At 31.9% G+C, this 14440-nt stretch overlaps 2 protein-coding genes and 2 long non-coding RNA genes across 5 annotated transcripts in view; 1 reads left to right on the plus strand and 3 right to left on the minus strand.

Moving 5' to 3' along the window:
- Positions 1-1469: 1469 nt before the first annotated feature.
- Positions 1470-4500, plus strand: LOC145334727 (uncharacterized). Its single transcript, XR_013884923.1, has 4 exons — positions 1470-1518; positions 1764-1836; positions 3106-3161; positions 3388-4500. It is a non-coding gene; the product is annotated as an uncharacterized LOC145334727 (long non-coding RNA).
- LOC145334726 (C-type mannose receptor 2-like) lies at positions 4497-8505 on the minus strand. Its single transcript, XM_080180313.1, has 14 exons — positions 8472-8505; positions 8339-8390; positions 8182-8258; positions 7988-8090; positions 7808-7849; positions 6770-6895; positions 6560-6658; positions 6348-6421; positions 6156-6231; positions 5792-5833; positions 5577-5696; positions 5212-5313; positions 4995-5056; positions 4497-4786 (listed from the first exon to the last, which is right to left on the minus strand). The coding sequence occupies exons 2-14, from the start codon at positions 8388-8390 to the stop codon at positions 4631-4633; spliced, it is 1131 nt and encodes a 376-aa protein (XP_080036439.1). The 5' UTR covers positions 8472-8505; the 3' UTR covers positions 4497-4630.
- A 2496-nt stretch (positions 8506-11001) lies between these two features.
- LOC145334322 (uncharacterized) lies at positions 11002-11511 on the minus strand. Its single transcript, XR_013884805.1, has 2 exons — positions 11382-11511; positions 11002-11207 (listed from the first exon to the last, which is right to left on the minus strand). It is a non-coding gene; the product is annotated as an uncharacterized LOC145334322 (long non-coding RNA).
- Positions 11512-11592: 81 nt separating this feature from the next.
- The window catches only part of LOC145334321 (meiosis-specific nuclear structural protein 1-like), a 34879-nt gene continuing 32031 nt past the window's right edge, over positions 11593-14440 (minus strand). For both annotated transcript variants that reach the window (XM_080179734.1, XM_080179733.1), the window contains exons 15-17: positions 14151-14205; positions 12080-12178; positions 11593-11672 (exon numbers count right to left, since the gene is read on the minus strand). In XM_080179734.1, coding sequence (XP_080035860.1) covers positions 11634-11672; positions 12080-12178; positions 14151-14205 — 193 coding nt within the window. In that variant the 3' untranslated portion in view covers positions 11593-11633. The remainder of the gene's footprint in view (positions 11673-12079; positions 12179-14150; positions 14206-14440) is intronic.

Consider the following 14440-nt stretch of genomic DNA (forward strand, 5'->3'; position numbering starts at 1 on the left):
TACTTTCTAGGGACGTTTTTTAATAGTCTCTAAGTATCAAAATGCTCCTCCATCCAGTTACAAAATTACCTTGCCCCAAAACATTTATTTTAATTTAAAAATTGAATATATAGGGGGTTGACTTCCCACCGCATCTCCAAAAATACTCCAAGAGTAATCTAGGGGCGTAGCCGATTGTTTATTATTTAGATTATCATACTACACCTTTTTAGGCAGGGAGAGAGGGAACATTGGGCTGTTTTTAAACTATTTCCCAAAGACTTCTTATTCGTGTGATTAACAACCTTGGGAACTTTTATTGAATTTTGATTGGTTGGTTAATTTAGTTGAGTGTCCAAATGTTTAAACCACTAATTGTAATCTATGTACATAAGGGATAATTTGTGTATCATCATTGGGGATGTACATAAATTTATCGGCCATTGTCTTATCCCTTTAGATCCCGGTTTCAGAGCACTTTTTGAGTCTTGCATTCGTTGTGTCAGTACATACAAGCATTCGAAAGGGAAATTACGGTATCTTCACTTTTTAGACATTCTAGAATTGCCTTATCAATTTAAAACTTTGCATGGTGAATCCTATAAATGTTATGTACAATTTAGGATGCGAAGCAACTTTATAATCATTACCAGATATACCCTACGTCCAATTAAAACATGATGATTTATACTTTTTAGACAACAACTTTTTATATTATCTAATTAAATTCTAATTCTTCATCTTTTAAAGGTACCTTTTTTGAGAAAAAAAACACGTTGAAGAGTTTACCTTTGATGACGATTTAACGAATTAATGCATGAAAAAGGGGGTCAGTTTGTTTGTCATGCCGTCCAGCGTTTGGCGTATTTTAAAAACATTTTTCTCTCAGTTTAGAGGTTTATTTTGACTAGCATACTAACATACCTATTTGTAAGTAATAGGATACTTGTTTAGCTGATTGTCTCAAGAGAAATCACACTAAGAGTTCCTAGGGGCGTAACCGCTGATCATTTTATTAAAGTAACGGGATATCTGTCTATCTAACTGCTGGACCGATATGGATCTCCTATACAGCGAAGCTTTTTAAAGGTCCATGGAAGTTTTATAATTAATTTTAGGGAGGGTAGTTCAACCCCCCCTTTCCCCAAGAAAAATAGCACCAAGAAAAACCTAGAGGTGTAACCGCTAGATTCTTATATTGGAGTTAAAAAATCAAGGATTACTACTCTATAATTCACTTTGTCTGCCCATCCTTCTGTCAGTCAGTCCGTAACGCAATATGGTGGAAATGTCATTTTCTCAGCTCATATTCAAGATAGATTTATTTGGGGAGATAAAAATTATAAAATTAAAAAATATGTGGGAAATTTCGTGATTTTCTTTATTCTTTATTTCAACAAAGCTCTTTAAATATTTTTTTGTCCGTATACCAATCCATGATTTTCTTGTGCTTCGCTACTTATGGATGATATCATCTTTTTTTCAGATACAATGTTAGTTGAAAAGTTACCCTTACTACTAATACTTCTTTATGCTACGGTAAGAAATTTACGGGTGTGTGATCATAGTTCTTTTTAAAGTTTGAACTTTAAAAATTCAAACCATTAGTCAATTAAAATGTATACTGGCCTACCATTGGTCAATTTAAATGTATACTGGCCTACCATTGGTCAATTAAAATATATACTAGCCTGAAATTGTCTGTGTATTGGCCTATCATTGGTCATTTTTATTGTATGGCGTCATTTTTTAAAATCACTAATAAGAGCTTCCCGTTTTTTCAGTTGACCATTCAGGTTGTGAGCTCTAGTCCCACCTTTACTCTGCCTCCAGAAGTGATGGGTATAATACCTGCAGGTTTTTTTGTTTTCTTTCAAAACGAAGTATATCCGCTGGATTAAAACTAGTTCTGAGCCATACTGAAAAATCATGTATTGTATTGTATTACAGAAATTTTCTACGAAAAATTAAAAAAATCGTATAGTTAACCAGTTTAGGTAGCTTAGACCCTCAGCCAGGGGCTTCCAAGCTTTTTATTTTGGGGGGGGGTAAAAATTTTTGAAAGGGGGGGGTAATTCGTTTTGGGGAGGGGGTAAAATGGCGCGCCCCAAAATTTTTACCCCGGGGGTAAAATTTGCTTGGGGGAGTTAATTACCCCCCCTGAAATCTGTTGGCAGGGGTAAATTTAGTTTACCCCCCCCCAAAAAAAAATTTACCCCCGGGGTAAAATTTTTTGGGGGGGTAATTAAAATTTTATTAAATATGTAGTATTAAAAATGCGCGCAAAGCGCGCAAAATTTTTTTTTATTATAGATTTTTTATTTTTTGGGGGGTATTTACCCCCCCAAAATTGTTTGGGGGGGGGGGTAAATACCCCCTCCTAAATGGTTGAGGGGTGCCTATGGCACCCCCAGGGTAGGGGTAAATTTAAATGGAAAGGGGGGGGTAATCGCCCCATTACCCCCCCCCCCTTGGACGTCTATGCCCTCAGCCCCTCGTAACAAAAAAATATAATTAATATTTTAATTTCACTATCCTCAGAAAGCTGTCTACAAACCGATGCAATAATATTTATTTATCACATCATATTATAGTTTTGTCATTCCCGGGCTAACAACACTAGTATTAAATTTATGATATTTATTCATGAAAAACTGTCTGTAATACAATGCTATACATTCTGAGAACCGGTTCTAATCTATTAATAGGTTTAGAATCCATACTGTAAATAACAATTCTTTCTTTTTCTCCTTTTATTTTTACACATTTTTTTATTTTCCTTATTGCTGCGCTTCTTATAGACGTTATCATCCTTGTTGTTATAACCTATTTAGGTAAACCCGCGACAGTGGCTTCGCTTTGTCATGGTTCCCACTGCTGCTTTGTCAGATGCGCGACGTAAATAGTTAGAGTGGGGGGGGGGGGGGGGGACGCCTTGGATCAATTCAGGCTCAACTCGTTACCATGCAGAGTTGGGACAAAGGTCGTGCATCTCAGAGAGTTGGTTGTCTGATGGGCCAATGTACGCTCTACACCGCAATCATAAGCAGAGTATGTGCGTCGAGAGGTATAGTACCCGAAGCGACACCAAGCCCTCTAGAGTATTAACTCTAATAATTTATTTAGGTAGCCAATCACACCGGGAGTTTCACGATCCCCTGGGCAACATGTTTCATGATCAGGTAAACAAAATCAAGGCGTTTTTTGAGGTAGGCGTTTTTTGAGATAGGCGTTTTTTGAGGTGACCCTATTATACTATACTTTGTATCTTTTTAAAAGAATTTTCAACCATTAATTTTAATCTATAGAATGGGTAATTTTGTAATTCTTCATTTGGGATATTAATTTATTGTCCATTGTCTTAATCCTTAAGATCCCTACAATTAACATATAATGTATTTTTTTCAGGTTGGCTTCATATGGAAATGTTGCTTCCAAAACAGATTTAAAATTCCACTCACCAAATAATTATTCCAGTATGGTTTCGAAACCGATTGAAATCCACTGAAATATAACCGGTTCTCAACCATAGCGAAAAATCCTGAATAACATCGAATAACAGACAATTTTGCACAAATACATAAAATGAAAATCATAAAATCATTGCCAGCTTTGTTAGCCCATGCCTTCGGTCCCTCCAAGTTATCAAAACTGGTTTTTATCTTATGATTTTTCATTTTGATATCCGCGGAAATCTGTCTATAATACGATGCAGAAAAATTCTTATTAAGCAAGGAATACTGCATCTAAAGATAAACTGTTTGACGACTAATTTTCATCCATAACAAATACAAATTTTCTGTCAATGTTAAGTTTTTGGTAGCAAATCTACTCTATAAATTCACTGTGTCCGTCTGTCCTTAATGCTATGGGGGAAATGTGGTTTTCTCGGCTACTATTTAAGATAGAATGCTGATTTTTTATAAAGATTCCTAAGCCAAAGAGCATCCAGTATACAACTAACCGTGTCCACCAGTCTGTTTGTTATGCTTCAAAAGACATCATGTTGCTATGATGAGGTTTTGTTATTTTCTAATATATATCATTCTCTTTTTCTCACCGAATTTTTATGACCAATAGACATCTGCTATACAACATTGTATGTTCTTTTGTTCATTCGTGATTATTTTCCAGCATAAAAAACATATAATAATAACAGTTTTGTTAGCATGGGCCTTCTGCCAATTGGGGCTAACAGAACTAGATTTAATTTTATAACTTTCCATATTAATATTCGTGGCAAGCTGTCTACTAATGTGATGATTAAATATTGTAGTTTGATATAGTTTGATAAAGTATTTTGACTAATGTTATTGTTTTATTCCAATTTTTATTCATTTTTTTTTATTTATATTATTTCATGTTTTATTTTTTGTTTATTATTGATATCATTTTATTCCAACTAATTTAATTTTTAGTTATTTGTTATATTATTATTAATTACTCATTGTTATTTGTTAATAATCACCTATTATAAATAAAAGGCATCTTAAAAATTAAATAAAAAAACATTTGTCTTTATTAAAATTTTCGAACTATCTTTATTCTTTCAAATGATTATAAAAGAAACATATAACAAACACTAGGTGTCACAGAGAAGCTTTGTATTGAAAAATAATAATTCGAAACAGGGTTATCATTAAAAGTTTGATTAACATTTTGATTTTGAAAGTAAAAACCACAATTTTTTTATATGCATCAATGATAGTTTAGACTTTGAGGCTTTTTGAAGAATGCTTCTTGCACAGACAGCAGGTAGTTCTCTTCCACAGTTGGCACCAAACCATTCCATATTGGATCTTCTCAACTTATAAAATTAGCTATTATCAATTCAAAAGAATTAATTTAGTTTAAATATACTATTAAGAATAATTTTAGTTATAAGAATTTTTTTAAAATAATGATATTTAGACTTAAATTTTATAAAAAGCAACCTTTATTTACTTTGCAAAAATTAAGCATTTGCCTTTAATCTGTTAGTTAGTATATTTGGTATAAGCAATTTGTACTCTCACCTTGAGGCAGTTTTCATTCTTTGAATAAGATGGCTGACCAGAGCTCCAATTTGAATAAGCAGCTAAAAGAGAAACCATGTACAATATTCAACATTATTCATAACTGCTTATAACAAAATATCTCACCGTTTTTATATTCTTATATTAGAATGGACATTGCATTTATATGGATTTAAAAAAAATTCTTTTACCCAATACGTACATTATTTCCATTTACCTAATGAAATTGGAGATTTATTTGAACTCCATACCCAAGAGCCCGTGTTATCAACATTTCCTCCAATCCAAAAGTTCTCCTCATCAGAAGGATTCAGGAAGTCTAAATGTTGTTTTGAGTCAATTATAATCAATTCTTTTACTGTTAAGCAACCCGGTTTAGGTGCGAATATCATTTTAGAGTTACTCAAATACTGTATCCGACTGGAGCATGGCTTACATTGAGGTTATTGGACTGTTTTAGGTGTATGTCAGACTCTTTTTGGTATCCGAATCTAATTAGATACAAATGTTTAACAAAATATAATCCAAGGTATCCTACAATATGATAAAATTATTTCAACATGGAAAGAATTAGCTTAAAACCTTTGACAAACAGATATTCTTGGCTTGTGCGGAGAGAAATGAGTTCTGAATTTAACATAACACAATTCTGTCTAGCTGTTTTCCAGTCTTGCTTCTTGCTCAAAATAATGTAACATGTCCCTAGAAAAATAATACATAATCAATCCGAACATTAAATTGTGTGTATATCATTATAATTCCATATAGAATAACAAAATTATCAGATGTAAGTCTACCTGATGTTGGATTCAATGTCCAACCTTCTTCACATTTCTTAACTGAAACAGTTATAAATTATATAGAGTAAAAATTTATTTCCTAGCGTAAATTGAAGAACTAGACAAACCCTTAATAAGTTAGCTATGAATAATTGAATTACTTAGGTTAAATTAGCTTTCTAGAAGTTATATCCATCCAAAATTTCATCGATTGTATTTTAAATGCAAAATTTAACAAAGGTGTTTGTCTGATAAGAATACCTTTTTAAATTTGACAAATTTTGGGTTCAGATGGACCATCAAAACATTTTATGTCTAATGAATAATGCAAGGGTTCATTTCACAAAATTCACACACTCTTTAAATATGACATTCAAAATACCTGGGATCATGCATACTGCCGGAATTTTGGTTTCACAGTTTACATCATTCCACTCCCAATTCTTACTTCTCCACCACTGTTAAAGTAAGCATTATTAAAGTAAAACAGCTAAAGTTTGAATGGATAAATAGAATTGAATATTTCAAACAAAAACATTTTATAATAAATAATATTAGAATTATAGAAAATTACTGCAAGACAGTCTTCATTTTTTCCATTCCAGGATCCAAATGGTTCACCCTCATGCCAATCAGTAAAACAAGAAACTAAATTTTTATAATCTCTTGATAAAAGATCAGTTGTTACAGAAATCCACAGTAAATCTATTAAACTACCCTTTGGTGGCCAATGAAATAAAAAAACACAGATAATACTTCTGAAATTAATTATTGAAATATTCTAGCCTGGAGAGCCATCAGTCCACACCCAGTTGCCTGCATGATAAAAATCAGTTCCTCCCATCCAGTATCCAACATTCTTTAATGTATCTTTAGCAAGTACATCTGTAAAACAATGTGCAATTAACTAAAAATTCATTGATACCTTTAACTGTTTAATATGTAACTATCAAAATTTAGGAATACAGAATTTCCAATCTGATATTATGGTCTTACCTTTTACAAATCTATTATCCAAACTGCAACGTATTTTTGCAAGTTGTGAACCAAAGCCAAAACTTCTACATTTATTTCTTGCTGTCTTCCAATCCATTGCTTCTCTAACTATCATGAAACATGAACCTGAATAATTGAAATCAATAAAACCTGCCTTCAATGTTCGAATGTTAAGGGGGGGGGGGGGGGGTTGCGTAATGACATTAAACTTAGACAGTGAGCAAAATGGTCTAAATATTGAACTAGATTCTTAAAACTTGGTACATAAGCCTAGTCCTATAGGTATAAATCTAAATGGAAAAAAAATCAACATTTTTCACTTTTAGGTTAGGTTAGGTATAAAAACCCTGCGAAAATGTTTTTTTTTAGGCTTATTATGGTCTATTTTGATGTAGAAACTTACCTTTAATCGTTTTAATTTCTTAGGTTTTTTTCCTTGAATACACTGCGTCTATTCACAAGGACATTATTTAATATGATTCAGCAAGTCAGGGACCGAACCCAGCATGCTCTGTTGATGGCTTTCAGGGTCTAAGTTCATTTTTTCATATTTGTGTTGTCATATATGAAATTATAGGTTTTTTAGTTTCGGTCCCCAACTTGTTGAATCATCTTAAATAATGTGCTTATGAATAAACAGTGTTATACTTATTAGTGTATTCAATGAAAAAACTGAAGAAAAAACAATAAAAAGAAGTTTCTACATCAAAATAGACCAAAATTTACCAAAAATGGCCTAAAAATCCTGTTCTGCAGGGTTTTTTTACCTAATCTTAAAAATTTTGAATTTTTATTGCATACAGATGTAGTACCCATAGGACTAGGCTAAAGTACCAAGTTTCAAGAATCTAGCTCAATATTTAGACCATTTTGCTAACTGCTTAAGTTTAGATGCCATTACGCCTTCCCCCCTTTTATTTTTATAATTTGCACTAGATAAAAATATAATGAGCTAAAAATATTCAATGCTGAAACATTTGATTTTTTTCTTCTTTTAATTGATGATTGAAAACATTTGCAACAGTTAAAATATATAACCTGTAATTGGATTTCCAATCCAACCATCATTGCATTTGACGCCTAAAAATAGTGTGTTAATAGATAATTAAATATTCTAAGCATGCACATTGATTATTGTAAAAATTTTGATATTTTAACAAGTTTTATATCCCAACACAATATCTCTGAGTCTACAATTTGAAATATATTCCAAAATACCTTTATTAACTTCTTGTTTTGACTCAGACCCAGCAATGTAAAGTACACATTTAAATTTTCTAAACTGAAATGATTTGCAATCTAGTGTATTAAGACATTTCTCCTAAATAAAATAATACACTTATTTTACACATGAACTTGTTATTTTATTCTTTAAATCAATTTTAAACTGTCTGTACAAAATTTGATGTAACCTCACAATCATCATTACTTAAGGCTTCAACCATTATTTTCCTTGCAGGAGATGACCTATCTTGACAGCCTGGCTCATCTTAATACATTCCTCAATCAATCAATTGAAATGTTTGCTTATTTCACATTAAAGTAAAAAGAATTTACTGCAAATATTACCTTTAGCCAACACTGACACTAAAATAGACAAGGCCAAAATTATAAATCTCATCTAAAAATATGTAAATTTATCAAAGGATTATGTGTCCGAATGATTTAAATGCTACTGTAAACCAAAAGAAATAATTCTTACCTCTCTGCTTCAGATACAAAAAGCAAACTGATTTTTTCCTATTTTTAGATTAACAAATACAGTTTATATAGGTTGACAAGTGTTTTATTAATACTTATAAAACAATATTTTAAAGTTTGATTTGTTCATTGGAGCTGAGTAAAACTATTTTGCTAAGTTAAGTCCCTTTCTCTATTGCCTGATTTATCTCAGAAAATCTTCTTCGGGTTCAAGCTTCCCTTCTGTTGTTTATTACAAAAATAATGTGCAAATAAAGAAGTTAAAAACATTACATTTTGGCTAAAATAAAAAAAGGATATGCATGAAATTTTAATAAAAAGCATATAATGGTAATTATCTATTTTATAGATAAATTATAATTTTCTTCGCTAGAATTGTATTATTTTGTTTAAATGACAAAAGTAAAATTATGCAATAAATAAACATCTTTTCTTTTCTTTAGAAAAACATTTTATTTATGAAAAAAGTGAACAAAATAAAAGATGGGACAATGGGAAATTATTTTGATTTTATAGTTTTAGATGAATATTCTTGACAACCAAATTTATTCAGAAAATTTTTAGAAAAATGCTAGGGCCAATTTTATTTAATTTGGAAAAACAAAGAGAACGGGTTATTAAAAACTTGTCTAAAAATAAAGTAAAACATAAATTTTAAAGTACTTATAAGCTACTAGAAAATTTTACAATGAAACTTGTCAAATGACATCAAAAAGTCAAGCAGACAGGATTGAAATATGATGGACAATGGTTTAATAGATTCACCACAAGAATATCACAGAAGAGTTTTTCAACCATTTAATAATGATAATTTTATTCTTTATGAACTTTTTGTCTGTTAGCGTTTGTATTGTTTATTTGAGAAGAATTTGTTTTTGGAACATAACAAATTTATGGGCTTTATGCTTGTTCCAAATGTTTATCCAAAATTTAAAATTGCAAAGTTGCTTTTTAGTATAACTCACAGTTCAAGAAAACAAATAAAATGTAATTTAAATCAATTGTCAAGTTCCTATATCCAAGATGTAAATTTTAAACTTGCATTTTGTAGGTATTATCAGAAGTTCGATAATTGTATTTTGATAAGACATGAAGATTCATAATTTGAAATTATTTGGTTATTCATTTAGCAACATTTACAAGTGTATTGCTTACGTGTGCTCTTACATTATTTATGAGAAAAAAAGTAATTTATTACAGCATCAACAACAATATGATAATTGTGAATTTCGAAGCCGGCTTTTTAATGGGGTTGGAAGCCAATTTTCTTAAAATCATAAAATATTGTTTAAGGATCTAATTTGCGTAAATTTTCTTCATTATTTTGACTTAGAAATAAAAACCATACCGATTGGAGTGGAAACAAAGCAGAAGTTTTTCTCCGCTTAGTCATCTACAAATATGTTTAGCTGTCCAATAAGATCTTGTGAATGGCTAAAACGATTTTCTAAAGAAATCTATCCTTTTTAAAGGATGACACATTATTAATGTAGAAGTTTTGCTTATTATTATGCAATTTTTTATCTGAGCTCGATCTTTAAATCGTTTATAGGTGATTTAAACCGGGGCAATTCATTTGGCGCACCATCAAATTATTAATATCAATCTTTAAATCGAATTTGCATGGGCGATTTGAATCGGGCAGTGGCGCGGGCCCGGCGCGGCAATGGCACTCACTGAGTGGCATTGCCGGTTTAAATCGGGGTGAATCATGCACTGAGCCCCAACGAAAGACCCATTGCATATGTAATAAATGGATATTTTTTTAATTACTTTAATATTTTATTGCAAAACTATCGTGAAAACATTTTTATAGTTATTTTTAAAATAAATTATATATTAATGTTTTATATAAAATACCATACTGACACGGTATTTTATATAAAATACCTTACTGGCACTGCTTAAGTAATAAAGTTGTACTGGCGCGGATCGATATTTTAGTGAGTGCGCAAGCGATTTAACAACACCGCGCCGAAAATCTTTTAAAAATCAGGTGCGCTGTGGCTTACCACCAGCGCGCCTACGGTTCACCTCTGAATCGCCCCGATTCAGCGCGGCATAAAAACGATTTAAAGATCAAGCTCTGAATGGAAAAATGAAAAAGCATATGTTTGGGGAATAGTCCCTTTCATAACATCGCCCCATAAGGGTCAATTCGTCGTATTTTTAAAATGACTTTTTTTAGGTTAGATTATATTGGGTTAGGTGATTGCCCTACAGAGTTAGAGCCCCCGCAGAGGCTAAAAATAGGAGAAAAGCTGCTGTGAAAAATACGAAGAATCGCCCTATATGGTGCGATGTTACGAAAGGGACTATACCCGTAGTTTTCATCATAATTGGAGGATTAAATAAATTTAATTCATTGCCTTATCCCTAATGGTAAAATCAACGTCTTGATAGAACAAAAATATATTTTTAGTGAATAGTTGGACTAAAATTCTAAAACCATTTCTAAGTTATTTCCTTTAGTCAAAACGCTAAACTATTCTTTGACAGAACTTAATACATGAGTTTATAACAAAAATTACTGAAAATTTCTTTATATTTATTTATAAACAGTACAACAAAAAGTTAAATGACAATAATGAAAAATTTATGCTGATTTATATTACAAATTTTAAAAATCATTATATCTTTTATACTATTATTTTAAAGACTTTTTTAGCAAAAGTATTATGTTTTTTTTCATCATAAGTTAGCTAAATATATCTTGTTTGAGAAAAAGTTGGTATTCCTTAAAGTGCCTTTTTTTTTGGGGGGGGGGGGGGTAAAAATTTTTTAAGGGGGGCCTAATTCGTTTTTTATTTTTTTTTTTTTGGGGGGGGGGGTAAAATTGACCCTCCCAACATTTTTACCCCGGGGGTAAAATTTGCTTAAGGGGAAACCGCCAAAAAAAGCAGTCTCATACTAATTAATATCCGCTTATGTACTAAGAATTCATTTAACGTATCGTATTACTGATAATTTCCAACGAAAAAAAAATTTAATGATAGTATTAATGCCAGTTTTGTTAGCCAGGGCCTTCGTCCTCTCGGGCCCAACAAAACTGAAATTAATCTTATAATTTTTATTTCAACTATCCGCGGAAATCTGTCTATAATATGAATAAATCTTTGATGTATGCACAGCTGCTCTACAACTGGATCGTTTTGTTGTTGTTTCATATTCTTAACTGTTCAGACAGGCTGTGTAGCTCATCCTAAACATAATTTAAAGTCATTTCGTGTAAAAGAAGGTGTCTTAACTTTTATTTTTAAAGCTAGTCGGTGTTTTTAGTAAGTAGTAGATGTAAAATTTTCCATAGAATTTAGATATGCATAAATTGATCTATTAGTTTGGAACCAAAGATTCAAGTACTCAAAGTTTTTGATCCAATGAATAAGAAAACTGTAAGTACCAGTGTAATTTTTTAGTCCAATGCCTGCTTCCTCCCTGATTTTCTTAGGGATAAGAAAAAGGACCATAAATTTATTTACACTATAAAATTACCCCTACTAAAGAATAAAAATATTGGTTAAATACTTTGAATACCAGTAGTTTCGAACCAACGAATCAAGTACCCAAAGTTTTTAGAGCAAAAGAATAAGAAAACTTTGGGTACTTTACCTGAGTTATGAGTCCCCTTGGAATATAATCTCTCAAACTATCCAAATGTTTGCTCAAAATTCTTCTTCGCTCCTCCTCTAGAATCTGTCTTTGCGCTTCCTAAACAAAACAAGGATGACAACATCAATAAGTAGCGACTGTGGCTCAACACGTAGCGCATCTGCTCGGCGTCGTGGAGGCGATAGGTTCCGATCTCGGTCCAACACCGCGTCATAATACGTTAAAAATGGTTCCTTTGCTGCTATGTCAGATGTGCGACATTAATAGTTAGAGTAAGGAGAAAGTCTTTGCCCCGGCCAAAACAGGCGCAACTCATTACCATGCACAGTTCGGACTTCTCAGACAAAGTTCGTGTATCTCAGAGAGTTGGTTGTCTGATGGGCGAATGGACGGTTTACACCGCAATAATAAGCGGAGTATGTTTCAAGGTGCGTGGAGAGTAGTATAGTACGCAAAGCGACACCAAGCCCCCTAAGAGGCATAGGTAGGACTTCTCAGATAAAAATCGTGCAATCAAAGAGTTGGTTGTCTGATGGATGTTACCCTAGGTGATTGACCGCGCTACACTGCAATTCAAAATGCCGAGCATGTTTAGTTCAAGGGTGACGTAAAACCCAGAACAAGCTCCCTATACCATCTCCACAATCCATATGCAGCGCAGCTAAAAACCATGAAATTAAGTTAACTTTAATTGTCTTAACATGGATTAAAAAGATAGATAATATGCAAAATTTGAGAGAATTCCCAAAACCATTAAAGAGTAAAGTTTATGTCTTTTGAAGCATGACCCACGGCATGACGAACAAAACAATATACAGAATAGATGCGCTAATGTAATAGGAATCTTTACTAAAGATTTCAGCTACCTATCTTTAAAAGTAGCCGAGAAAATCAAATTTCTTCAATAGTGTTACGGACTGACTGACGGACAGACAATTATAGAGTAGCTTTGCTACTAACAAGGATGACAACATCCAAAAGTAGTGAAGCACAAAAATCAAGGATGGGAATATGGACAAGATTTAAAGGGCGAATATAGGTTTGATATGATATGAGCTTATATCAAAGGTGCAATTCCATAGATTATAAATAACTTAAAAATATTGACATATTCAATTGTATAAGTCTGTTTATAGCTTAAAACCCGTCAATCTTGAAGAAAATATTTTGTAATTAGTGTGGTTCCCTAAGAACTCAAACACCCTAGCATCACACAAGGCTTCGTGGCAAGGTTGAATTAAAAAGCTTTCGTTAAATGATAGTCGTAATAACGTGGAAACCAATTAATCAGGGGTAAATATACCCTCCTTCTACCTTCATAAAGTAAATTATTTAAAAGTTAAAAAAAACATCAAATAATGTAAAAAGTAAAAAAAATAATCGATAAAATTTTCTTGGAGGAAGAATGATTTCAAATCCCTGTTTTTTTTGTGGCCGTGTGTGTGTGTGTTGAAAATGCGTACACAAGGGTTGTTTATATCATCATGAATTAATCAAAGATCTCTGTACAGAAAATAAACTTTAAGACGTATTATTTACCCTGTCAATACTCCTGATGCCCTTCTACGCAAATTATTTTTATGCTTTTTAAAAAATTAAATAATCTAGTATATTATCTAAAATAATAAACATTTAAATTATCTTTTAAGGTGCGTGCCAATGTAATAGTCAATCAAACTTAAGCAAAATAGTCAAAAAAAAGTCTTGTTAAGGGCTAAAATAAACGATTTTGTCGGCAATCTCATTTATTATATGTTCAATTGAAACAGAAAATTGCAAAATCTACTTAAGGATTTTTTTGAATTTTTAAATTTGGCATAGATATTCTAAAAGTATGTAATGGCACCTTTGATATAAGCTCATATCATATCGAACCTATATTCGCCCTTTAAAGAGCATTTGTTATAACCAAGAATAGAAATATATATTTATAATATTTATATTTTGTAGATTGACTGACAGACAAATGAGAAATAAGAAAACATTTTTATAAAACTTTGGAGACTAGTGTAATACACAGCCCAATGTCCACTCCCTCCCTGACTTTGGAGCACCATATGTCATACTGTACCTGTTCTCTTTCCAGGTTTATTCTTATCTGCATCTCTTCTTCTTTTTCTGATAATCTAAAAAAAAAATATATTTTTTAGTAGCAATTCACTTTGTCTGTCCATCCGTCTGATTGTCCGTAACGCTATGGAGGATATGTGATTTTCTTATTTTCTTAGTTGAAGATAGACAGCTAAAATCTTTAGTGAAGATTCATTTACAATGCGCATCTATTATGTATATTGTCTGGCGGTCTTGCTTCATAAGGCACAAATCTTTCTTTTTGAAGGTTTCGTTATTTCTTTGAATTTT

Source organism: Acartia tonsa, chromosome 12, assembly GCF_053477335.1.
Source record: "Acartia tonsa isolate MP-2025a chromosome 12, ASM5347733v1, whole genome shotgun sequence".
Lineage (NCBI taxonomy): Eukaryota > Metazoa > Arthropoda > Copepoda > Calanoida > Acartiidae > Acartia > Acartia tonsa.